Source organism: Nelusetta ayraudi, unplaced genomic scaffold, assembly GCF_046127955.1.
Source record: "Nelusetta ayraudi isolate G7.1 ecotype Tasmania unplaced genomic scaffold, CSIRO-AGI_Nayr_v1 ptg000022l, whole genome shotgun sequence".
In the NCBI taxonomy this organism is placed as follows: domain Eukaryota; kingdom Metazoa; phylum Chordata; class Actinopteri; order Tetraodontiformes; family Monacanthidae; genus Nelusetta; species Nelusetta ayraudi.
In genome coordinates, this window is record NW_027466072.1 from 767,852 (window position 1) to 790,938 (window position 23,087).

General features: G+C 44.7%; 2 protein-coding genes and 1 long non-coding RNA gene across 10 annotated transcripts in view; 1 reads left to right on the plus strand and 2 right to left on the minus strand.

The window, feature by feature from the left end:
• Nucleotides 1-62: 62 nt before the first annotated feature.
• tox4b (TOX high mobility group box family member 4 b) lies at nt 63-10,363 on the minus strand. 4 transcript variants are annotated; one of them, XM_076027976.1, is made up of 10 exons: nt 10,222-10,362; nt 7,884-7,952; nt 6,703-6,753; nt 5,696-5,983; nt 4,596-4,856; nt 3,620-3,943; nt 3,445-3,525; nt 1,803-2,456; nt 1,552-1,706; nt 63-1,257 (listed from the first exon to the last, which is right to left on the minus strand). In XM_076027976.1, the coding sequence occupies exons 1-10, from the start codon at nt 10,225-10,227 to the stop codon at nt 1,200-1,202; spliced, it is 1,947 nt and encodes a 648-aa protein (XP_075884091.1). In that variant the 5' UTR covers nt 10,228-10,362; the 3' UTR covers nt 63-1,199. The 4 variants fall into 4 exon arrangements, with proteins under 4 accessions (XP_075884091.1, XP_075884089.1, XP_075884092.1 ...); XM_076027974.1 differs by lacking the exon at nt 10,222-10,362 and adding an exon at nt 8,185-9,248; XM_076027977.1 differs by lacking the exon at nt 6,703-6,753 and having other exon boundaries at nt 10,222-10,363.
• LOC142889333 (uncharacterized) lies at nt 9,627-13,018 on the plus strand. Of its 2 annotated transcripts, none has more exons than XR_012926831.1 (3): nt 9,627-10,170; nt 10,293-10,368; nt 12,892-13,018. It is a non-coding gene; the product is annotated as an uncharacterized LOC142889333 (long non-coding RNA). The 2 variants fall into 2 exon arrangements; XR_012926832.1 differs by having other exon boundaries at nt 9,629-9,979.
• The window catches only part of slc12a6 (solute carrier family 12 member 6), a 29,753-nt gene continuing 17,358 nt past the window's right edge, over nt 10,693-23,087 (minus strand). For 3 of the 4 annotated variants that reach the window (XM_076027962.1, XM_076027965.1, XM_076027966.1), the window contains 16 exons: nt 22,987-23,085; nt 22,721-22,778; nt 22,148-22,322; nt 21,855-21,973; nt 21,646-21,744; nt 20,852-20,971; nt 20,505-20,609; nt 19,689-19,857; nt 19,236-19,431; nt 18,827-18,996; nt 18,613-18,744; nt 17,596-17,703; nt 17,296-17,358; nt 13,772-14,070; nt 13,560-13,693; nt 10,693-12,979 (listed from right to left, as the gene is read on the minus strand). In XM_076027962.1, the coding sequence (XP_075884077.1) occupies nt 12,888-12,979; nt 13,560-13,693; nt 13,772-14,070; nt 17,296-17,358; nt 17,596-17,703; nt 18,613-18,744; nt 18,827-18,996; nt 19,236-19,431; nt 19,689-19,857; nt 20,505-20,609; nt 20,852-20,971; nt 21,646-21,744; nt 21,855-21,973; nt 22,148-22,322; nt 22,721-22,778; nt 22,987-23,085 (2,138 nt within the window). In that variant the 3' untranslated portion in view covers nt 10,693-12,887. The remainder of the gene's footprint in view (nt 12,980-13,559; nt 13,694-13,771; nt 14,071-17,295; nt 17,359-17,595; nt 17,704-18,612; nt 18,745-18,826; nt 18,997-19,235; nt 19,432-19,688; nt 19,858-20,504; nt 20,610-20,851; nt 20,972-21,645; nt 21,745-21,854; nt 21,974-22,147; nt 22,323-22,720; nt 22,779-22,986; nt 23,086-23,087) is intronic. The other variant, XM_076027963.1, reaches the window with a different exon arrangement.

Consider the following 23,087-nt stretch of genomic DNA (forward strand, 5'->3'; position numbering starts at 1 on the left):
TCCGGGATATCTACAATACACCAGACCAATCGCTGCATCCATTGACTTGTTATTTTTTGGGAGGAGGAAGAGGAGGAGGAATGCCCTCTAGACCAAATTAATCACATATTTTAAAAAACAAAACAAAAAAAAAAGAAAACCTGTTATCTGCCATTTCACCTCAGGGACACCAGGAGAGCTGTTCTGTTCATTTCCTTGTGCTCTGTCGCAGAGCCTGAGCATCACTCCAAATATTGACGCAGAATAAAATATGCAAACATCTTGAAGTTCGTAGTTCACCAGATGTGACACCAGAGAACACAAAGTGTCTCTTTAATTTTAGCACCGCTTTACATCTGAATTTCTTTAAATCCTTTATACAAATGTAGTGTTTCTTTTCCCTCCAAATGGAAATTCAAACGGGGGATTTTGGTTGGTAGAGCACCAAACCTTGACCTAACCTAACAAACACTAAATCCCCCTTTTATGACTTTAAATGATTAAGACCATTTCATGAGCCAAGTTGTTCCCCATTGTTTGTATATGTTTTGGTTTTACCTGGCATCCAAAGCACCTGCACATTCCCAATTGACCTTATTGTTTTACCTCTTAGATTTCACACCAGCCATTCCTTAACAGGACAGTAAAGGGAAAAGCATACACTTGCTATGTGGAATTTGTCAAACAATCTGAATTCAACTTCAAGATTTTCATTTTTTTTTCTTCAATTATTTTTTTAAAATTTCAAAACAATATAAAACATCAAGTTTATATAAAAGTTCTGTGTCTTAACAAGTCCATATTTTAAATTCACAACACATGATTGGTAGGTACTTGTAAGCATTGGAGAGGAGGGGGGGGGGCGCGCAGGGGGTGGAGTCTTTTTTCTTCAGTGGTTTCTTCAGTGTTGGTCCATCTCGTGAGTCATTCCCTCTGCAGTATTTAGGACTTGATGCGCTGATTAAGCAATTTACGGCAGGACTCGCAAAGTGCCAATCACAGAAAAGGGTCCACTGACTGACGCTCTCCTTTCTTTTTCTTGCCATTGCCATGGAACTGACAAACCAAACCATGACGTGCCAATACCTGAGCCTGTTGTTCATTCAGCGATTTCTCTGTTCATTTGCATTTCCTGCTGTTAGTTGTCCTTTTGTGTGTGTGTGTGTGTGTGTGTGTGCGCCTGTCTAGAACATTTCTCTCAGGTCAGGTGTCTCCTTTCCCTATGAGACTGTGGTGGAGTTCTGCCCTCTGATGGCACACCAGGCCATGAACACATCCCTGTGGAAGAGGACACAAGGGAGGCTGAGGTCAAACAAAAGTACATTCAATGCAGATTTTGCTCTCTCTATACGGTAAGGAAACATAGCTGGTCATCTCCAGAGGCACATTATTAAACACAGTAATATAATTACACACCTTCTCATGCAATTTTTTTTTTTTTATCTTTACAACTTTCTCCACTGCAGATACACTGGTAATGTTCTTAAAGCATCCAGTAGAGTTTGATTTGATTTGAAATTTGTGCGTCCTAAAGAACAACGCGAAGGCGGGCGCTCATGTCTGGGTACCAACCTGCAGTGCGTGGCAACGCACTCATTACTACAGTACTCCTTGTCCCAGTCTTTGCTCTCCACAGCCGGGTTGGTGCAGCCGGCTCGTACGCAAATGCTGGAGTTTTCAGTGGAAGCCACGCTCGGGACGGGGGCCACGTTCACCTCCACCTCCATCTGGGACGTGGAAGGAGACAAGCAGACCGTTTATATTGTGAGCTAACGGAAAAGGCCTGAGTCAGCTGGTGTGGAGTCGCCTCCCTCGGTGCCTACCCCTTCCTCAGCCGCTTCCTCGGCCGCGGTCACCTCGGCCGACGGCCCCATGTCCACGGTCAGACCCAAGGGGGGCGCCGTCGCGGCCGTCTCGCCGCCCGGCTTCACGATGATCTGCGGCGTCGAGTCGGCCTGCCGGGCCGAGGGGACGACCTTGATCTGCAGCGGCGGCGGCGCCGAGGCGGCTCCCCGTGGCTTGGCGTGGAGGGGTGGGGGGGCCTGGGCGTGCACCATCTGCTGCAGCCGGGGCGGCGGCGGCGTGCTCTGCATCTGCTGCAGCGGCGGCGGCTGCCGCGTGGACGAGGTGGCGTCGGCGGGCAGCGGGATCTGTTTGATGATGATCTTGGTGACGGTGGGAAGGTTGGGGATGGAGGAGGGGGGGGCGGCGGTGGCAGCGGGGGGCACCGGCTGGGGTTTGATGGCTCCGGTCCGGGAGCGCGTGGTGACCTGCGGCAGGTCCATGATGATGTTGGACGTGCAGATGTTGGTGATGGTGTTCTCCTCCGGGTTGTAGTGGGACCTGGTGGAGCGGGCCACCATGGAGGGGGTCGACGTGGCCATGACTGCCATGGCGGGGGGCAGCGGCAGCACAGGAAGAGGAGGAGGAGGAAGAGGAGGGGGGGACGGGGACGTGTCCATGACTTCGATTGGGACCTGAAGGGAGAGGAATCAAAGTTTTAGAGAAGTTCGACAACAGGAACTGTTTGACTGCTGGGGCCACACTGGGTTGTAGAATGTGACGGAGGAGCCGGAGCAGCAGCAGATGGATGCAGTGTTTCGGCGACTCACCTCACAGGAGGAAAAAATACATCATGGGATATGTAGAAAACATGTTGCTTTAATGTCTATTGAAAATTAACCAAAGTAAAATTACAACACAATCAGTGTCTTTGAAGCCCCACCAGGGTGTTCAGCTCTTTATTGAAATGAAAAAATGGATAAAATGCAGCTATTTTATGACTTACTGACTATTAATATTATTTCTTCAAGTTCGTCAGGCCGGATTAAAAAAAAACTTAACTGGCCTCATATGGCCCCCGAGCCGTAGTTTGCCCATGGCTGGTCTAGAATTTAGACAGTTCTTAGACATAATATACATAGATCAAGGGTCTTGCTGCCAGTCAGCTGCCATTTTTCGCACTGCCATATTTCTAAGGGAGCCTGGTGTGGACAATCCAGCTGCCTGACAGCACGTTTCATATTTAGGGTGAACGCTTGCATCCTTAGGTAAACCACCAAAGAAGAAGGTGGACGAGGTCTCCAGGTCGGTGCTTACAGGCCACCGTAGTTCACTGGCAAGCTCGGGAGAGGGAGAGTACGGAGTCCCCGCGGAGACTTGCACTGCAATCTAAAATGTAATCATTTGATGTTGCTGTTTCTTCTTAAAAAAATTTCCAAAATATTACACACTGTACCTTTAAAGAGCACTGTGAACTTCTGAAAGGGACCGAAAAGGGAAGGTGACTGAGCAAACCTTGAGCCAAAATGTGGACCAATAAAAAACTACTCGATCAATCCCAACCCGAGTAGCTCCCCTCTGCCTTTGGCCAGTGAGCAGCTCAGGAAGGGTTTAGAGATCCAACCCTTCCAAGTCAAACCCGTGAAACATTTTCACTGTCTTTCAAAGCAGCGCTGGTCTCACCTGAGAGATCTTTCCTTCTCTGTACTCTGCCATCGCCTTTAAATAATCCTTCTTTGCCGCTTCATTTTTCCTCTTGTAAACCTGCCGGCGAAAGACAACGGTGATTACGCACCGGCTGAGTCGCGGCAAACAAACAAAGAACTGCAGATGCCGACTTGCCCTCGTCTCTGCTCACCTGTTTCTGCTCCTCCCCCAGGCTGTCCCACATGGAGGCCACAATCTTGGAAACCTCTCCGAACGTCGCGTTGGGATTTTGTCCCTTGATGGCGGCCTGCGTGTCCCGGAAGAAGAGCGCGTACGCCGACACGGGTTTCTGCGGTTCGTTGGGGTCTTTTTTCTTCTTTCCCTTTTTGCCTCCTCCTCCTGCTCCTCCTTTCCGGCCTCCGGCAGCGGAGACGCTGGATGTGGGTGCGGAGAGCGGCGACTCGGACAGGGAGGGGTCCAGGGAGATGACTCCAGGGGACACGGCCAGGGAGACTGGAGATTCCACCAGGACGCTCTGTGGGTCCGTCGGGGGGAGAAAGCAGAAGAGACGAGATAACATTTTTACATTTCATGAGTCAACAAACCTGCCAGTAGCTTCTGAGAGGAATAAAACTGCCTCCTTTAATAGAGCTGCTCTCAGGTTCAGTGTCTTGCTCAAGGACAGTTAGGGCCAGGACTCAAACCAGCAACCCTTCAAATACGTTAGTGTAGTGTAGTGTAGTTGACTAATAAAACAACAAAACCCAACTAGGGCTGGGCGATTTTGGTCAAAAATAAAATCCCAATTTATTTTCTCTAAAAACTCGATTTTCAATTTCGATTTCTTTTTCTTTTTAGTTAAAACATGCTACAAAAACGGGACAAGTGCGTGTTGTATGTGACTTCAGAAAAATAATTTAGCAGGTGAGTGGTGAGGGCAGCAAACAGAATCACTTCTTGGTTTTAACACCTGCTGTGGCTAGCTAGTGCAGATGCCAGTAAACATAGGAAGCCAGTCAACAGCTTCTCGAGGGGGGAGGAGGACTACGGTACCCAAGAGGTGCCAAACCCGGAAGCATGAAAGAGGAAAATTGTTACGACTTAAATATTTAAAATCGATTAATCGCACAGCCCTAAACCCAACATATGGAGATGCTTGAAAAGAAGACGTTCTCAGTGTTGCTCACCCTTCTGAAGTCGTCCATGTCGTCGTCCTGGAGCGAGCTGGTGGGCGACGCCGTGGCTGACAGCGGGTTCTCGGGCGACTGAGACCGCTGCAGGATGTTGCCGCCGCCCAGGCCCAGGCCCAGCTGAGCGCTCAGCTCCGAGTGGTCGATGGTGGTCAGCTGGTTGGAGCCCAGCAGACCCTGGCTCATGTCGCTCAGAGGGACGTCGATGGTCACCGGGGACGAGCTGCTGAACTGGGAGCTGATTGGATGACCGAGGTCCTGCGATGACACGGAGAAGGCGAGGGGGAGAAGTTTGGTGAGCAAATTAAAAAACTATAGGTGGGTTTTATCTCAACTGGTGGGTGGCGACCCAAAAGTGGCTCGCGGAGCACATTCTGAAATACTAATGGAAGTAATAAAAACGCAGCTAAAGTGCAAAGACAATTTAGGAGGGAGTTTCAGAAAGAACCACCAATGCGAGTTATCATCACTCATCAAACGTCTCCAGTGATCTTTCTGTCTTTGAGGGGCTGGTGGTCGATGTCTGTGGGCTTCCAGACGGCTTCTCGTGGACATTCAGAACACTTCCATTAGCTTCAAATTCATCTCCCATTCCAGCGACGGCAACTCTCATTGGTGTTTCTTTTTTGAAACTGTCTTTGTCTTCGAACAAAAAGAAAACAAAAAAGAATAGAAGTCTTTGGCTACACCCAATATTGTTCTTGAGAGAGGAGGTGGGCGAGTTCACGATCCAGGAGCTCAAATCTGACCCAGTGAAATTTTGCCAGTACTTTTGAATGTGCATGTGACAATTTGAAGGACTGCTGTGTCAACTTGGCTCCACATTTGCAGAGGGAGACAACAAATGAAAAACCTCTCGGTCATGATGAATGAATGTGAACTAGGGCCGATGCAGCCGGGAGAGTTTTGATGCGACGTCATCAACATGCCAACGTCATTTTGATCGGTCAGAGCCGTTGGCCTTTTCGTCTACGCAAAATTGGACACAAGAGCGAAAAAATACAACAGCCGCATTTTCGATCCGTGGAAATTCACTGCCGGTGTGCAAGGACCTTAAGGAGAAAAATGCAGCCGCTCAAAGCTTTTGCATTGCTCACCATTCCCAGTGAGGATCCCAGCAGAGCGCTGCCTCCTGACTGGGAGATGACGCCCAGACTCAGGTGCTCCAGGCCCTGGGAGGAGGCGCTGACAAACGTGGAGGCGAAGGAGGGGTCGTCTCCTTCCACCACGGCGTTGCCCGGCACGCCGACGCTGTTGGGGGGGCCGGGGTCGGACAGCTCGCCAAAATGGGAGACCACATCGGAGACTGTGAGGGCCGTGTCTGGATCCAGAGAGATGGGCGGGATCTCGAACTCCTCATCGCCGAGGCTTGGAGTGTGGAATGTCTGCAGAGCACAGAGGGAGGAGAAGACGGCAGGAGGGTGTGAGCCAAACAGACGCAGCGAAGGAGGGATGGAGAGAGAAATGATAGAAAGAGGGAAACAATGAATTTCTCTAAAAAAAAAATAATAATAATAAAAAAATGGGAAATGTGAAGATCTTTTTACGTCATGGCGTGCTAAGCTTTCATGTGATCATGTGACCAAAAATGCAAACTTAAAAAAAAAAATTAAAAAAAAATGCATTGTATATTTGCATTGTGAATTGATATTGAGACCTTTTCAGTGCAGTCATTTTGACAAGTACATGCCTGCAATAAATTATAATTAATCATGAAAAATAAAAATAATTATTATAAATTAAAAGCAACAATTTATCTCATAAAATAAATGGTTATTGTAAGAGCGTTCATTATGAGGGTGATCATCCATTTAGTGTGGCAGAGCTTTTAAGTCATCCAGCAAACACACGAGCGGCGTGTTGAGTTCCTCGTGGCCAGAAAGAAACAGAAGCAGCCCAGTTAAAGCAACATCACAGATCTTCAAGAGACGTCCTTGAACTAAGAGTCCAAATCCTTACTCTAATAACAGGGCAACTTTGATATTTCAACATTTGACAACAAGATATTCTATGTCATTTTAATGCAGATTACAGGCCAATGGTCATTTTTGATTTGTGCTTTAGTCATTGCGAGAAATATAAAGGGTTTATAAATGGTTCATACTCCACCAGTCGATCCAGCGAGGCTGAAGAGGTCAATGGGTTTAGTGGGACACTAAAAAATGTGAGCATGTCAGTAAGTGTAAGTTGAAGGGGAATACATAGGTCATAGGTCATACTTGTGAAAGCAAAAACATATTGATATGAGGTAATGGCAGTGAAGGAAGCATGATTAACAAAAGAAGAAAACAAAGGTCTCTTAGTGCAAACCTTGCACGTTATCATTGCAGCATCAAATCAGAAACACACACATCAACTTAACAAATGCCAAAGACGTATTTAAGCTGCATTTATTACACAACTTGCCATGATGCCCGTACACAATTCAACTCTCAGCTACTCTCAACTCTCAACCAGACGGCTAAAAAAAAAAAAAACGTCAACTAAAAAGTTTGTTCTGAAAACACAGGCGATCAGAAGTTATCTTGAACCCGTCAGTAAATGTTTCCGGTTTAAAGATTTTCTTTTGCATAAAAGTGTATGAATGTTCTATGCCACAGCTTAATAGAATTCAACGAAAGAAATCTTTTTTTTTTCTTCTTCCCTTTCATGTTTCAAGGAATTCTCGAAGGTCCCATGTTCTGGAAAAGTCACTTTACAGTGTTTCAGAAGAACGCCTCTAGCCTGTCATCCTTTAACTTGTGTGTTTGCCTCACTTTTTTTTTTTTTAGATGTGTGAGCAAAACAAAAACAAACAGCTTTGGGAATCAGTCCTCATAATGTAACAACAGGCACTGATATCTCTTAAGGGTGGTGGTGGCCAGGGGGGGGTCCCTCACTGAACATGTACAAGAGAAGGTCCACCAAACCATCAGTTCAGAAGCTGAAACTGAACACTTCTGTGGGACATTGAGGGTTAAACGGGGACGTCTGCTCCACCGGAGACTGGAAATCATCTGGGTTCTCTTTTAGAAAAAACTCCTCATGACATCGTAACAGTTGTATGACCTGGATGAGGACAACAACACTTATGTGCAATAAAATAAAATGCATCTCATTGTGTAAGTGATAAATGTGACAATTTTATTGTTGAACGCTCATCTATTTTAATACGTAAATAGCATGAACACTACCAACACCTCTGAAAGCATCACTGACTGACTTCAACAGCAAGATTGGTGGCCCTAAACAGAGAAACCGCTGGAGAATTCAATTGCCACGTAAAGTGAAAATGTAAAGGCCTACTTCTGAGGAGGACAGGAATGGGTGGCTGGAACCGGAAATTGTCAGGTAGTTGTCACTGCCTCCGGGAAACTGAAAGGAGAAGGTGCACAAGTTTTTGGTCATTACTCAAGAACAGGTTTCTTTCAATATGTACAGTACGTTGTCATTCGAAGCGCACTGTGATGGAGCCACTTGGAACAGATACAGCAAGCCTGTCAAGCTACAGTAGACGAGCAAAACCAACGTGGTGATAACAGCAAGATGCATTTACAGGCGTCCGTGTGTAAGGCAAGTCAAACAGCAAAGCGCTGTGTAAAGTCACCTTGTTGTCCGAGTCAAATCCATTGAAAGACTGCGGATCCAGAAACTCTGGATCGTCGTCATGCTGCCCTGTGCCGTCCGTTAAATCTGAATAAAAATTCAGGTCCATCTTTTCAACGTGGCCTCATGTGTTACCAGAAAGCCGATTTCAATTCAGCACACTGTGCGAATAAGCGAGGAGGAAAAAAAAAAAAATGCCCGTCCTCTTCTTCTCGCTGTAGCCCACGGTCGAACATGTGTGAGCGGCGCCGGTGGGTGACCGAGCCGAGCCGAGTCTAGCTCTAGCCTGGGATAACCTTGTTTCTTTTGTGGTCGCTACCACTGACAGTCGTCAATCAATACAAAAACGTTCGCCTAACCCTCACGGGCTGAGAGGCGGCATGTCTACGCAGACGACCGTGACAAAAATAACCCAGTGGCTTCGTGGTCGATGTAACGTGGTTGATACCGGCCGGGGGTTCGTATTGCTGACCTGTCCTAACACGGTTTTAGCTTTAGCTGCCTTCTGGTGCAAAAAGGCTGTGCAGGAGCTCCTCGAATTCAACACCCCGGCATATGGTCGGTCTGTGGGACCACGTACCGGACATTAATACAAACAGCTTCGGCTAGAGGACGCGTAGTAATATCCGTTTTTAACCAGACAATAATTGTCGCCTGAGAGGGATTTTTAAGGTCTGACAGCGGAGAAAGGCTAACCGAATCCCGTTTTTACTTCGTATTGGCTGGGTCCAGGAAGCCCAGTCGATTCCCGAGTCATGGATCAAGGCTGGCTATAGCGAGCGAGTCGAGCTACTCGTGCTCACAGCGCCGGATACGTGGAGCAATTTCAAAATAAAAGTCCCTCGCAGATATTTGTGCAATTGTATTTTGTGGTACATTGTCAATTTGGGAGCTCAAACAGTTATGGTGAAACGACATGGAACGTAAATCACTTATCTATACAATTTGTAACATGCATAAAATAAAACAGAATCTGTTTTAAATTATACAGACATGGGAATGTAAATGCCATTTTTGCATTTAACAAGAGTGGGTCTTTACTTTTACTTCAAGAACAGGTACGCTTGTTTGAAGACGGCACCACTTATCTACAGTAGGACAAAATGTGGACTTACTGAACGTTCTCTGAATATACCCTAAAATCACAGATTTTGGGCATGTAAAAAAATACCTTTGCAAACGTGCTGTCTTAAGACGCTACGACTCTTACACACTGGGTCTTTACAAACACTACTCACAGCACACCATTATCGTGACAGAACAGGTGCTAAGATTATGACTGACACATCAATGCACGAAAAAAAAAAAACTAGATAGTTTTTTTGTTGTTTTTTTTTTTTTTTTTTTTTTTAAAATGAAGTTTAGTTTGTACGTCTACTTTATTTTGAAAGCCATGACCGGAAGCCACAAGCCATGTCCATGGGTCTATGGGAGGGTTAAACCAACCAGGATAATACGAGGCTACTTTGCTTGAGTGGTGTGGCTTTAAAAAAAATATATAATTTCAACTGAAATTGACAGCTAGCGAAAATGGCAGAACGTTCTATCTGCACAGCTTTAAAGTTTAAAAGTAGGCAAATTTAGCTTTTATGTTTGCTTGGCAGCCTATAGTAGTCACCTCCTCATCTTCCCAGTGGTTTAGTCCAATTGAAGCTTACAACAGTTTGACGGTCAAGCCAATGAACCGCTGAAAATATCAAATTACGATACATGAGAAGACTTTAGCTTCTCATCAAAGGGTTACAGTTACAGGAGGAACGTTACCTTTGAACACTATCAATTAGCGTGAACACCTGGTATGGAGGGAGATTAACATGACTCAATCCCAGGTGTATTTGGTTTAGGAATCTAGTAAAGGGGAAGAAAATGAGGGTTTAAATCAATCGATGTAACATAGGGATCGATGAATGAGTCAGGTGATTTATTCGTAGCGATATCGTCGGTGTGTGTTTGACAACCAAAGAGCGTCTGTTGATCAAGTTTGAAGGCAAAGTTGATTCTTTTATTGTGTAAAGGGTCTAATACTAACTACTCTTACCTCCATGCTCACCCCGAAATCTGATTATTTTTTGTTTTTCTTATCCACTTTTTCAAATGAACTTCGCCCAGAATTGATTTCCTGAAATATCGCCGACTTCCGGATAGTGTGTCAGAGGAAATGACGTCAGGACGTCGAAACAAGGACGTGAGTACTTCAGAATAAAATTCGTCAAAATCCAATTGCGAGTTGCCTTCGCCTTGATAATTAGACATTTCGGCGAATTGTTTTTTGATTGTTGGTTTGTTTTTTTGTTTTTTTCATGCTTATGTTGCGATTTAAGACAAAAAAAATTTCTTGACGTAAAAATTTCTATGTATGTCTGTTCATGTTCTGTATGTTCTTCCATTGAGACTTACAAAAAAACTGTCTAAATGTAATGCTTATTTTACTGCACTCCTATTCTTTAAAATTCCTTTACCGCCCCCCCATCTTTGATGCGTAATATTGAAAACAAAAACGCCATTCGGCTTTAATCAAAATTTCTTTATTTATCCCCATATTTTTCCAGCATTTTTAAACAATTGCATTTTATAATTACATAATTAAAAAAAGATAAAACGTGGGTTTTATTCATCTTTATATACAACCAAACAAAACAACTTTGGGAATAATGTTCAAAGAATTTCTACAAGAAAACACTGTTTATAAAAGAAAGAACAAAAGCGTTAAGAGTGGAACAACACCTCTTGCTTATGCTCCTTAGTAATGCTGCAAGTGTTCATACATACATACATACATACATACATACTCACACGCAAACACGCTGCAGGTTTGGATGTATTGTAAGATGGTGTTGCAGTTTTAGGATTCAAGCCAACAGACAGTGCACACAACAGCTGGAGTGAAAAGTCAACGTATTACACAGTCATACGTTGCATATGCAGGTGCATCCACAAACTTGGATCCGTGTGACAATGTGAAAGCATGCAGCGCAGTGGTCCTCTCCACCCTGGTCCAGTGTGTCAACAACAGCATATTTCAAAATGATTCCCTTTCAATAGTCTACAAAAAGAAACCTTCCACGTGGCGTTTGTCACACATTCTGCTGCAATAATTTACTCAAACACACCCAAAAAAATGACAACTTCTATGCAGTCCAATACGGGCCTGGGTCAAGTAATGATAGGAGTGCTTCACAGCCTGGTTACTAGATTTAAATTTGGCTCCCCTGGGATCTCACTGGACACCACAAAGTCCTGACTGCAGTGATGAAAACAGACTCCGCCTCTTATTGAAGAAAGACAGTTATTTCTGTTCCACTTCTGCTGAGAACTGTTGTCCTACTACTTTGCAGAAATTGATATGTGTATCCTGATAACTGTAAATCATTTGATCTTTTTTTTTTTAATAACATAGATAAAACAAACAGGTTTCAACATATTTTTAACCATAATTTTAGATGATGAAATAAAATAAGATTCAACTTAATTTCCCCCTCTAAAAATAAATCATATCAGCCTGACTTGGTTGTCTTGTATTGATTCTGACCATAGAAAGTCAAGCACCAAATACTTTTCACTTATGCCACTACCTCGTGTCTTTCAAGTGGTGAATATGTATAACGTTTTGACTCAAATAATGGAAATCTGAACCAATTATTCTGAACAAAATCTCACACTTTAGGACTGTAAAAGTGATATGGTTTGGTATACGTATTGTATTGGAGAGCATGTAAATCGTTTGTCGTTTTATTCCAGAATTAACCATCAATTTGCCTCTCAACTCGTCATTTCTGTAAAAAATAAACATCATGGAGGCAATGATGAAAACAACCATTCAGATATACACAAAAGAATCAAAAACAAACCTGTGAAACTTTGAACTTCACTTCATAAAACAACCTCTGAGGTAAAAAAAAAAAGAAAAAGAAAAGAAAGTATCACTGATAGTTAAATAAACCTCCATCATTTCTGTAGCAGATTTCAACAAGTCCTTATAGAAAAAAAAAACAAATGAAACATTTTGCATATTTAAAACTCAAAAACCGTTAACGCTCTCTGACGCACTCCTTCCTCTCCAACTTGAATGTGACTTCAGAATCAATTTACCAACCATAACTTCAAGGGCAAAATGAAAGAACATTAAACAAAAAAAAAAAAAAAGAAGTAGTTCAGGACACATTTAGTCCGTTCTCATAGCATCAATACCAGCTTCCAAAATACATTCTGTTAATGCACAACAACAAAAAAAATCAACCCTGAGTCTCACTGGTGAAAGGACTTCATAGCCTTATGCACTCAGTCTGATTATTTTTCTCTTTATTTGCTGGTCCTCCAAGCAACCAAGCAACCACGAATACATTGGCCCCTTTCTGACACCAAACCCCCTTCTGGTGGATGACTTCACATGCAAACACGCACATGCACACACAGGATTTTACTTTTGTCCTTATTGTTTTGTCTTGTTTGTGGCATTGAGTTGGCAGATCTGAATGGGAATCCTTGTCGTGACGGATGAGTGTAGGAATAAATGTAAAAGCGTAGGGGGGTGGGGGTGAGGGGTGTTGGGACTGAGGCTGCAGCCAATAACAGTCTCTCTTTTTGGGCACGTGTCCCTCGGAGCGCCAAGATCATCCTCCTCCTCCTCCTCCTCCTCTTCCTCCTCCTCCCTGTCCTTCACTTCTGTGTGATCCCCCTCTCTCTCTTTTTGACACCCTTGTCCTATCAGGAGTATATGGTGATGACCTCACTTCCGCCACCTCGAACCAAAAGGACGCGCTCCAACCCTTCCGTTAGAACCTCCAGGAACTCCATATCTGGGCGGCAGGTTAAGCTTTTCTCCAACAATGTAAAATAAGACACAAGATGAAGAACTGGGAATCATGAACAATAGGCTCTTGTCAAGAGTAGCGTTGCTGCAAGAAAGAAGTAAAATGACAATGAAGAGAAAATTCTTTGCAAGAAACAAGAACCAGGGGGTTCTGTAGTTTAAGATAGAGTGTTTGGCTCTCAACAAAGCAGCCTGGATCGTAGCATCGTACACAGCATGATGTCAGATCAGGGGATGTTTAACATCTGAATGTTCGGTACTATCTGCCTCAGCTGAGGTTTGAACTCACAAACACGGCCCATTTGCAAATATGCTCATATGCTGTATGCTCACTTTTGGATAAATTCTGACTCTGTATGGATCATTGTGCACGACTGTCGGAAGATGATCAGTAGCAACGGCTCATGCGCCTCACACCATTCAATGGAAACACCTGCAAATCGCAATTGCACTTTGTCGAAATTTTACAAATATCGCTTTCATTTTGCAAAGAACTGTCATGGAAACGCAGCCAATAAAACTACCCTGGACCTTGAAAAGGTGCCGACAGTCACAGTTAAGGATACAGTTCTCGTCTCCATCGGGGTTCCTGGGCGGTCCGGGCATATTGAGCAACACCAGTCGGGCCTCGTGGGACTTGTTGACGATGACCTCGTTGAGCTTGACAGCCGTGTGCATCCGCCTGACGTTGGAGTGGTCACTGGAGGGGAGAACAAGGCTGTTGACGAGCTGCTGGACGAGCGGCACCACAGAGCAGCAGCTGCTCCTCACAACTCACGGCCTCATGCTGAGCATGTCTCGAAAGCCCTCGGGGGTGGAGCAGCCAGAGTGTGCGGCCCGGTACTGCGCCGTCCTCTCTTTGGTCCAGGTCATCTGGACCCGTCGATGGTGCTCGGAGCTGCCGCCGCCGCCGCCACCACCGCCGCCGCCGCCGCTGCCGCCGATGCCACCGCCGCCGCCTCCTCCGCCACCACCGCCCACCGACCTCTCTCGCTCTCCTCCGTCCGTGTCGTCGTCGTCGTCCGATCCGATGCTGGTGAGCCGCAGCATTGAGTTGCGGTCTTTGACCAGCTGGGCCTTGTTTGGAACATGGAAAAACAAACAAAAAAATAAATAAATACAAAATCCTTGTTTGTAGGCAGTTTTTATTTTTTGGATGCAAACCCTCTCTGTTCTGTTTTTTTTTTGTTCACCTTCAAAAAAATAGATAGCAACACACACTCTCACAAAAGCTAAGAACTAAAGAGGTGCAAGGCCCAATCAATGCGATTAAAAAAAAAAAGAAAAGCGGCTAGCAACACTGGAGTGTCCATCTTCTAGATGTTGATCAGTCTCACTGACAGGCATCTCGGACCAAGCGCAAGCATTTCCAACAGGTCTTCCCACAGTGTGCATGCTTGTTGTATTACATTTATTTCTATTTTTAAATTATTCAGTTATACACATCTACATCTACACTACCAGTCAAAAGTTTGGGCACACCCTCTGAATTTTATGTATTTTCTTTCATTCTCGTGACTATTGACATTGTAGTTTGTCACTGAAGGCATCAAAACTACGTATGAACACACGTGGAATTATGGAGGAAACAATAAAAGTGTCAAATAACTCAAACACATTTTATATTTCAATTCTTCTAAATATTCACCTTTCATAAAAAGCATATTTAGTTATTGAACGAGTTTTTCTTTGCTGCATAATTGCATATATCTTGTTCATATATCTGATGTCTTCAGTATCTATCTGCAGTATAGAAAGTTGTAAAGATAAAAAATAAATAAATAAAAAAAAACATTGCATGAGAAGGTGTGTCCAGACTTTTGACTGGCAGTGTTTAAATTTACGAGAGCTTTGTTGTTCACCCTGCAATTCACGCTGGCTTGTCTGCCACTCTGGCTCGATTTCTGTCGCTACCTCTATCGCTCTACATTTTTTTTTTTTTTTTGTATTTCCTTTTCACCTCCAACTGCTCATAAGGAGATGAACGCCCCCTAGAGTGTGGATCTGCACAAGGTTTCTTCCTACATGGCAGTTTTCGTTCCCTGGCCACTGTCGCCCCCTGCTGCTCTGAGGGCCCAGTTGGTTTTTCCTCTGATTGTACGAAGCGCTTTGAGACGTCTTTGGTTGTGATTTATCACCGTCCAAATAAAAGTTGATTGATTGATATTGATATTTTTAGAAGAGAGCCGAGGTCTTCTACAGAGTTCTTTCTAAGTAACTTAATTGCGTGACGTTGATTCACTAAAGCCGAGCTGAAAAACAAAGAGGTGAAAATGGTTGTGATTGTTATTTTGTAATATCTTTGATAGTTTATGGACTGACACTTTATTTCCTTTTCACCCCAACCAGTCAAAGCAGATGAGCGCCCCCTGGAGTCTGGATCTGCTTTTGGTTTCTTCCCACAGGGGAGTTTTTTTTTTTTCTTCCCCTGGCCACTGTCGCCCCCTGCTGCTCTGGAGGCCCAGTCTGTTTTCCCCTCATCGTACGAAGCGCTTTGAGACGCCTTTGGTTGTGATTTAGCGTTGTACAAATAAAAGTTGATTGATTGATTGATACAGATCTTTTTAAGATGGACACTTGAGTGTTGCTGGCCGTTGATCTGTTTGTTTGTTTTTTAATCTTTGTTCACCTTACCGCTCCCGTGGCCAAGCTTTTACCTGTCTGTTCTCTCTGCAGGTGACTGAGCTGTGGGCACCGGTGCTTCTGTCCCTGAGGGAGAGATACACCTACAGAGCGACACAACGTTCACCCTAACTCTGGAGAGAAAAGTGGAGCCACGTCTATTCTAAGCGAGGGAATGGTTGGTTTGCTAGGGGCTGGGGCTGGGGGTGGGGGAGGAGCTTCATCTCCACAGCTGACTAGCAACTAACATTCATTTAGAAAGAAATGTGTAAGGGGGGAAAACAACAGGGAGGAAATTCTGTTCTAAGCCGTCTCAAAGTCAGCAGAACTTTGAGAAAGTAATGGAGCATTTGACCCTGATCAGTGCAAATGACTTTGTTCTTAAAGTACCTGAATCCTTCAGATAAAGAATGCAATGGACTTTAATCATCTAACAGGTTCTTTGTTTGTATGCGCAAAGAACATTCCTGTGGTTCCATTTTCATGGCAGCCAAATTATCTGTTTGTCACCTGAATGGAACTGAACCTTGACAGGTGTCACTGTAAGTAAAATTGGTAATCATGGCACAATGGCAACTGTAGGGGGGAAAAAAAAGGCAAAACCCGTTTGTGATGCGTGTCTTCTACCAAACACGGGGGAAAGTCCAACAAAATGTCAGTTTAAGCAGGAAGTTAAAACCCAGCAATTTTACATGAGGCTGCAAACTGACAGGCAGATGTAGTTTTTCTCGAGATGTGAAGAGCTTTTTAATATTTAATAATGTGGAGCTGCCAGACTGGAGTTTTGGGATTAAAATATAGGTCTTAAAATGGTAATAAAATGGAACCTTTAAAATACTGAGGCGTGGATATGATCTTAAAAAGAAAAAAATGTATTGTTTTATTTTGCTCTCATACTCCCAATTTTCTGAGTAATTACCAGTAGTTAAGATTGTCACAAAATGATGGTTCCCCACATCATCTCGTTTGAAGCACTTCCTTATCATGATTCAGATCAGAATTACAGGATCCCTGAAAAAAAAAAAAAAAGTCCAGGTCCTTTTCTGAAGGATTCACTAGCTATTCTCTATCACTACTGTCTTCACAGAACACTTGATGGTTTTCTACTGAGGCCAGCAAACTTACATCATCAAAACTCCAGCGTACTCTCTGAGAAGCCCATTGACAGGAAAAGAGATGACGTGAACTTTAATGGAAGATGAAGGCCTGCTGCTATTGACACCATGTTACATGTTATGAACTCAACTAACTAACTAACCATGCTGTACGTGTTCATAATCTGCCTGCAGTTAGCGCCAGTAATCTTTAAGACTTCACACAAAATCTAATATCTCCACTTATAATTAAACAAAAATACTCTGTTTTGACCAAGACAGATTTAGGATGAGGGGCTGTTGCTTCAGGTGGTGTACTTCCTTGACATTTCTTAAATTATCCTCTTTAATTTAAGAGAAATTGCACAAACACCACTGACTTTCATCATATTTCTCTCAAAATTTTGAACTACATTTATGAAATTCAACGTAATTGTAATCGCAAGACCATTAAAATGATTAAATATAAATCTCAAAAAAATGATCTTAACGTTCTGAATATCCCACACACACTCAACTGTGTGTATATCTGGAACTCAGCAACATTGCATTGAGAGCCAGAGCTGTCCATGACCACTGCCCTCACCTGAAACCTTGTGGCTCCACCTGCCTCCTGCCTACTGCTGCTGCTGCTGCTACGGAGTTTTCCCTGAAGTGACGCACGACAATCACAAACACATCAGACAGGAACAGTGCACAAATGGCTGAGTCATGGCTCTTCTTGGATTCAGCTCTGTACTAATTCATGGCTCCAGTCGCTGCCGGTGCTGCTGCTGCTGGTGAACCACAGCGCCACACATGAATGCAGCCACTGAGTGGAGCTGATGAGAGGCGCTACCGAGGTCCTGAGGTGCCATGTGCTAAGTTTAGCCACTTTCCAACTTACCTCTCGCTCCCGGTCTGACTTAGACAGCCGCATCTGTCGCAGCATCTGAGACCTCTGCTCCATCATGAGGGTCCTTTCGTAAGTGTACGCGCTGATATCGCTGTCATGCTTTGGAAACAAACAGAAAACAATGGCAGACAGTGGTTATTGCATTCAAAGGAAAATATGATGATTCCAAACTCAGTAAAGTGGTAGATAAAGGATTAATAGGATCAATGGTGCCGGTCTGGGAGCATGAACGCGCTAAACCATAGGTGTCAAGCTCTGGTCCGTGGGCCAAATTTAGCCAGCAGTGTAATCATATTTGACCTGCGAGGCGATAGGAAATCACTGCTCGAGCCGGCCCACAGGTATCACACAGCACATGTACCGCTAATACTACAAATCCCAGAATGCTGTGCTGGGTATTATTACGACTTCATTGGTTTATCGTTGTTTTTTTCTAGATGTATTATTAGCCCGTGGAAAAAGGTTACTGTTGACATTTAAATCAGATTTTGCATGTGTGCAATGTGAAGTTATTTATTATATAGTATTAAGCTTTGCCTGTTGCATATTCAGGTTGAAGCTTGAAAATGTGTTTGGAGTCCATGTGAACTGGTTCACTGTTCTATCCAGACGAAGGTTTTCAGGTTTTACATTTTGGCACCACTGTGTTTTTGAGTTTGACATCCCTGCGCTAAACCATATCCCTTAACTTCATTTTGATGTACAATTTAACTAACATGAGTGAAAGGTCCAGTGAGTAATAGTCGGCCTGATTTATGATTTTGAGCACATTTTGTATTTAGGGTGAACGCTTCAAATAAACCAAAGAAGAAGGTGGATGAGGTATCCAGGTTTGGGTGTGCAGGCCACCGTAGCTCACTGGCATGGTCAGAAGGGGGCGGGTCAGAGGAAGAGGCTGCAAATCTAAGACGTAACCACTTGATGTCACTGTTTCTTCTTCAAAATCTCCAAATATTACACACTGGACCTTTAAAGTCCTCTGGTGGTGAAGCAGCGTGAGGGCCGTACCATCTCAACCACTTCCACCTCAGCTTCGATGCGCAGGTGATAGAGGAAAGTCGCCAGGTCCTTTTTCATCTGGATGGAGTTGTCCTCCATCTGTGCAACTGTGAAGATGCGCATGCCACACTTACGCCACACCTGAGGAGAAGCACAGCGCTCAGGTCGACGCAGTGCGGTGGCGACATTAGAACTGAGCTCAGGAAAAAAAGAATGCCGGTACCTTGTGCTGACGCAACAAGAAGGGTAGCAGCATCAGCATCCCACCATCGTGGACGATCCACCACACGTCGATGTAGCCCTCCGCGCAGGGCTCACTGTTGCTGGGGAAGAGGGAGATGTTTTTGGGCACCAGCAGGGCCAGGTGGGCGGCTGTGGTCACTCGCACCGTGTCTACAAAAAGAAGAGTGGCACTGTACCATGTGGTGGACTCAAGGAATCATTGAAGAGATGCCTGTATGTTGAAGGTACCAAAGGCCAAAAAGGAAATTAAAAGGAGATGTGCATTGTTGTAGTGGAAGAAAATAGATAGGAACACTCTAAAATAAAAAAATATTAAAAATTGTCGTATTTTACAACCCACTGTGTCCCACCAGTCAAAAAGTTTTCCCACCCCTGGGTTAAAGACTCACTAATGAAGGTTTTCCATGACTGGGGGTCCTCGCTCTGCCTCCAGGCGTGAGGCCAGCCCATCACCACCGTGTTGGGTGTCATTCCTCCCAGGCCGCTGGACTGAATCATGTGACTGATGCCCTCACGTGGCTTCTGGGCCACGATACACTGACAGAAGCCCTTCACTCGCTCCTTCTCCATCAGGTGCTTCAGAGTCTAACAGAGGTTAGAGAAGAGAAGAAGAGCTAGCACTCAAACATGTCTTCCATTTCATTTGAAAAACAGTGTTTTAGTACTGGAGATTGGTCTTGGTCATTTGTTTCTGTTTTCAGTTATTTTTCTATGATATATAAAGTCATGGTCTCGTCTTGGTCTGGTCCCCATCTCGATACTCTCTAGTCTTGATAATGCTTGGTCCCAGTTGGTGCCGTCTTGACTACAACACAAGCGTTTTCGAGGTCGCCGTTCCCCACCTGCTCGGCAGCAAGCGCCTCTCCGTAGCTCTGGAGGAAGTTCCCAGGGACGACGGTGCCGACGATGGTCAGGCCCTTCCCCGCCTTCAGCTGGCTGGCAAACGTCAGCAGGCGAGGAGACTTGACGTGGGCGTCCTCATCCAATTTCAGTAAAACCAACACCTGAGGCCTGGAGGGGAGCAGATGGGAAAGAAGGGTTGCAAGGGCTCAGCCATCGCTGCACTTGACAAAGTTTCATTGGTCTTAACGTGGAGATTGCCCACAATCCTTTGTGATTTAGCGTCTCGTTTGTCTAGACCATGCAAGGGCAACCTATGGCCCGGGGACCATATGCGGCCCGTAAAGACTTCTAATCGGGTTTGCCGAGCTCAAAGAAATGATATAATAGTGAGTCATAAAATGACTGTTTGTGTTGAAAATGTGAACATGTTATTTATTGTGTGTGTGACTGAATGTGACTCAAAACTCAAACTCAAGGGAACAGAGAGAGGAAGCCAAATAAAACTGTGAGTGTCTCCTCTCCTAAAACACTGTATGGTTCATGGAATTGCTGCTATTTTAACGGCTAAACCAGGCATGGGCAAACTATGGCCTGGTGGTCAGATGCAGCCCGTTAAGAACTTTTTTATCAGGCCCACTGAACTTGAAGAAACATGAAGTTTCATCCTGATTAGATCAATAACTGCAACTCATTTACAACAATCAACCGATAGAGAGAAGAATGACAAAAAAAAAAAGTTCAATTACTCTGAACCCACATCCATTGTCGAGTCAAGATGCTGGATCCAAGATAAAATAGAGAAGGTCAAAGGTTACCTCCAGTTCTTGGTGTGCGGTGGTCCCTCTTCCAGCCTCAGCAGGGCGTACCTGGCCGCACTGAGAGACAGACCACGGATTCCATCCCCCCATTCCTTCTCCGCTCTGACACACACACACACACACACACACACACACACACACACACACACACACACACACACACACACACACACACACACACACACACACACACACACACACACACACACACACACACACACAATGATTGCACGAAAATAAAAACTGCATGTTCTGTCCTCTGACCTCCAGTCACACACTTGCATGCGTAAAGCAAAAAATCATTCTCATCAGAAAACACACACACCATCTCCATGGAAACTTACCCGTGGTACTCTATGTACTTGTATATCATTGTGGCGATCACCATGGCGACGATCGCATAGTACCAAGACGATATGAACATCAGCGCCAAGCAAATGGTCATTCCCAAAAACGACAACGTCCTGTCCATACGACACACACACACACACACACACACACACACACACACACACACACACACACACACACACACACACACACACACACACACACACACACACACACACACACACACAGGTTAGAGTGCCTGTTGCTGCGTTTCCATTGCAGTTTTTTGCTAAATAAAAGCAATATTTCTAAAATTTCGACAAAGTACAATTGCAATTTGCAGGTGTTTCCATTGAATGAATGATGTGAAGCGCAAAAGCCGTAATTCTCGTCAGAGAAATTATGAGATTTGACCATAATTACGTTTGCTTTTGTTAGTTAATGTTTGTTTGCTGGCTGTCCAATCATAATGGGCCATTTTCACTTGAAGTCAACTGGTCACGTGACCCCGTACGTCACGTCCGCTGACGTGTAAATGCAAAAAAAAAAGTCTTTCCATGACACTTTTGTTACGTACCTCTATACGAATACATTCTGAAAAACCACCTCATGACAGCGTCAAAACCTTTTCGCGACATTTGAGAGGTTTTTCAAAGTTTAGCCGTTTCCATGAGCAGTTTTTTATTGCCATATTCAGGTTTCGCGCAATTTTAGGGGTCATGGAAACGCAGCTAGAGTCATTGTGTGCATGTGCTGGTGTGTGCAGGTGTTTGCGTGTGTGTGTGTGTGTGTGTGTGTGTGTGTTCACCAGTGGTAATAGGAGAATCGCGGCCTCCAGTTGGGTGTCCTCAGCAGGGTCTGCAGGGCACAGGCCAGGTTCACAAAAAGATAACACATCAGGAAGAACCTGAACAAACATAAAGTGGTTTTAACGAGATATAAAAATCACCAGGGGCAACTTTGCATGGCGAACACTCAGCATCACTTTGCATCAGAAAGGCGAAAGCCGTGTCTTACATTGTGAGGATGGGAGCGACCAGGTCCAGCGAGGCGATGAGGATGCCGAGCTCAGCTATCAGGGCCGTCAACAGCAGCGCCCAGGTTGGCTCGCCATTGGCCTTCCCGTGGCCAAACACCTGGTGAGAGAAAACAGATTGGAAAATGGAAACCAGCGTTTCTCAACCGGTGGGTCGCAAACCCAAAAGTGCGTCGCAGAGCTGTTTTGATTGGGTCCATGAGACGTTTCCCGTCTTCCTAAGAGCAAGAACTAGCTCATCATTTTTAATTTTGGATTCGCTGCTGCTGCTGACCCGTAGAAAGGGGATGATGTTGTCTTTGGCAATGGCCTGCAGGAGTCGAGGGGCGCCGGTCAGCGACTGCAGTCCGGCGCCACACGTGGAGAAGAAGGAGCCAATCACAATGACCCAAGGGGTGGGCCACGCCAGGGTCCCCACCACCAGGTTCCCCTTCACAGAGTCTCCAAACCTGCAGGAGTCAAGAATATTTAATTGGTCAGACAAGAGGGCATCGCATCTCATCTCACCTCATCTCATCTCAACTCATCTCATCTCATCTCAAGTAATCTCATCTCATCTCATCTCAAGTAATCTCACCTCATCTCAAGTAATCTCATCTCATCTCATCTCAACTCATCTCACCTCATCTCATCTCAAATAATCTCATCTCATCTCATCTCATCTCACCTGGTTGGTTTTGAAGTCCCTTTATTGGTTCACTGCAGGACAATACAATACAGTGTACACCTGTTAGGGGAAACTATTTCCTTATCAAAACCATCTAATCTTATCTCCTCTCATCTCCTCCTCCTTTCTCTCATTTTGCTCAGAACACAGGTACACATGGCCAGACACTCAGACACTGACTTGTCTCTGAGGACCACCCCGTCGATGCAGGATCCAAACAAGACAACGCTGCTCAGATCTGAATCGAGGCCACTCAGGAAAATAGCAATAAAAAGTCAGCGTATTCTGCATTTGACACATAACAACACAAGTAAATTCGAAAGCGTTTAAAACAGAGTTTTTCAACTGGTGGGTCGTGGTCCGAAAGTGGGTTGCGGAGCTCAAATTTTTTTTTCGTGATTCCGTTTTCAGCCATTAATGACTCATGCCACATCGCTCAAGGATACAGACAACAGAGGTGGTGAGGATGGCGAGGATGGTTCCAATAGGGATGGAACGCTGGGCATCCTTCAGATCTCCCGAACGGTTGGAACCAGCCATGATTCCT

What these genes read in the sequence shown, in the direction of transcription:
- tox4b (XM_076027974.1), bottom strand. Translation starts at nt 8,292, where the DNA reads ATGGACCTGAATTTTTATTCAGATTTAACGGACGGCACAGGGCAGCAT. An exon ending in GATTTGACTCGGACAACAAG is followed by an intron (nt 7,953 to 8,184) that starts GTGACTTTACAC and finishes TTCTCCTTTCAG; the next exon opens with TTTCCCGGAGGCAGTGACAA. An exon ending in AGGAAGCGGCTGAGGAAGGG is followed by an intron (nt 1,707 to 1,802) that starts GTAGGCACCGAG and finishes TCCACGTCCCAG; the next exon opens with ATGGAGGTGGAGGTGAACGT.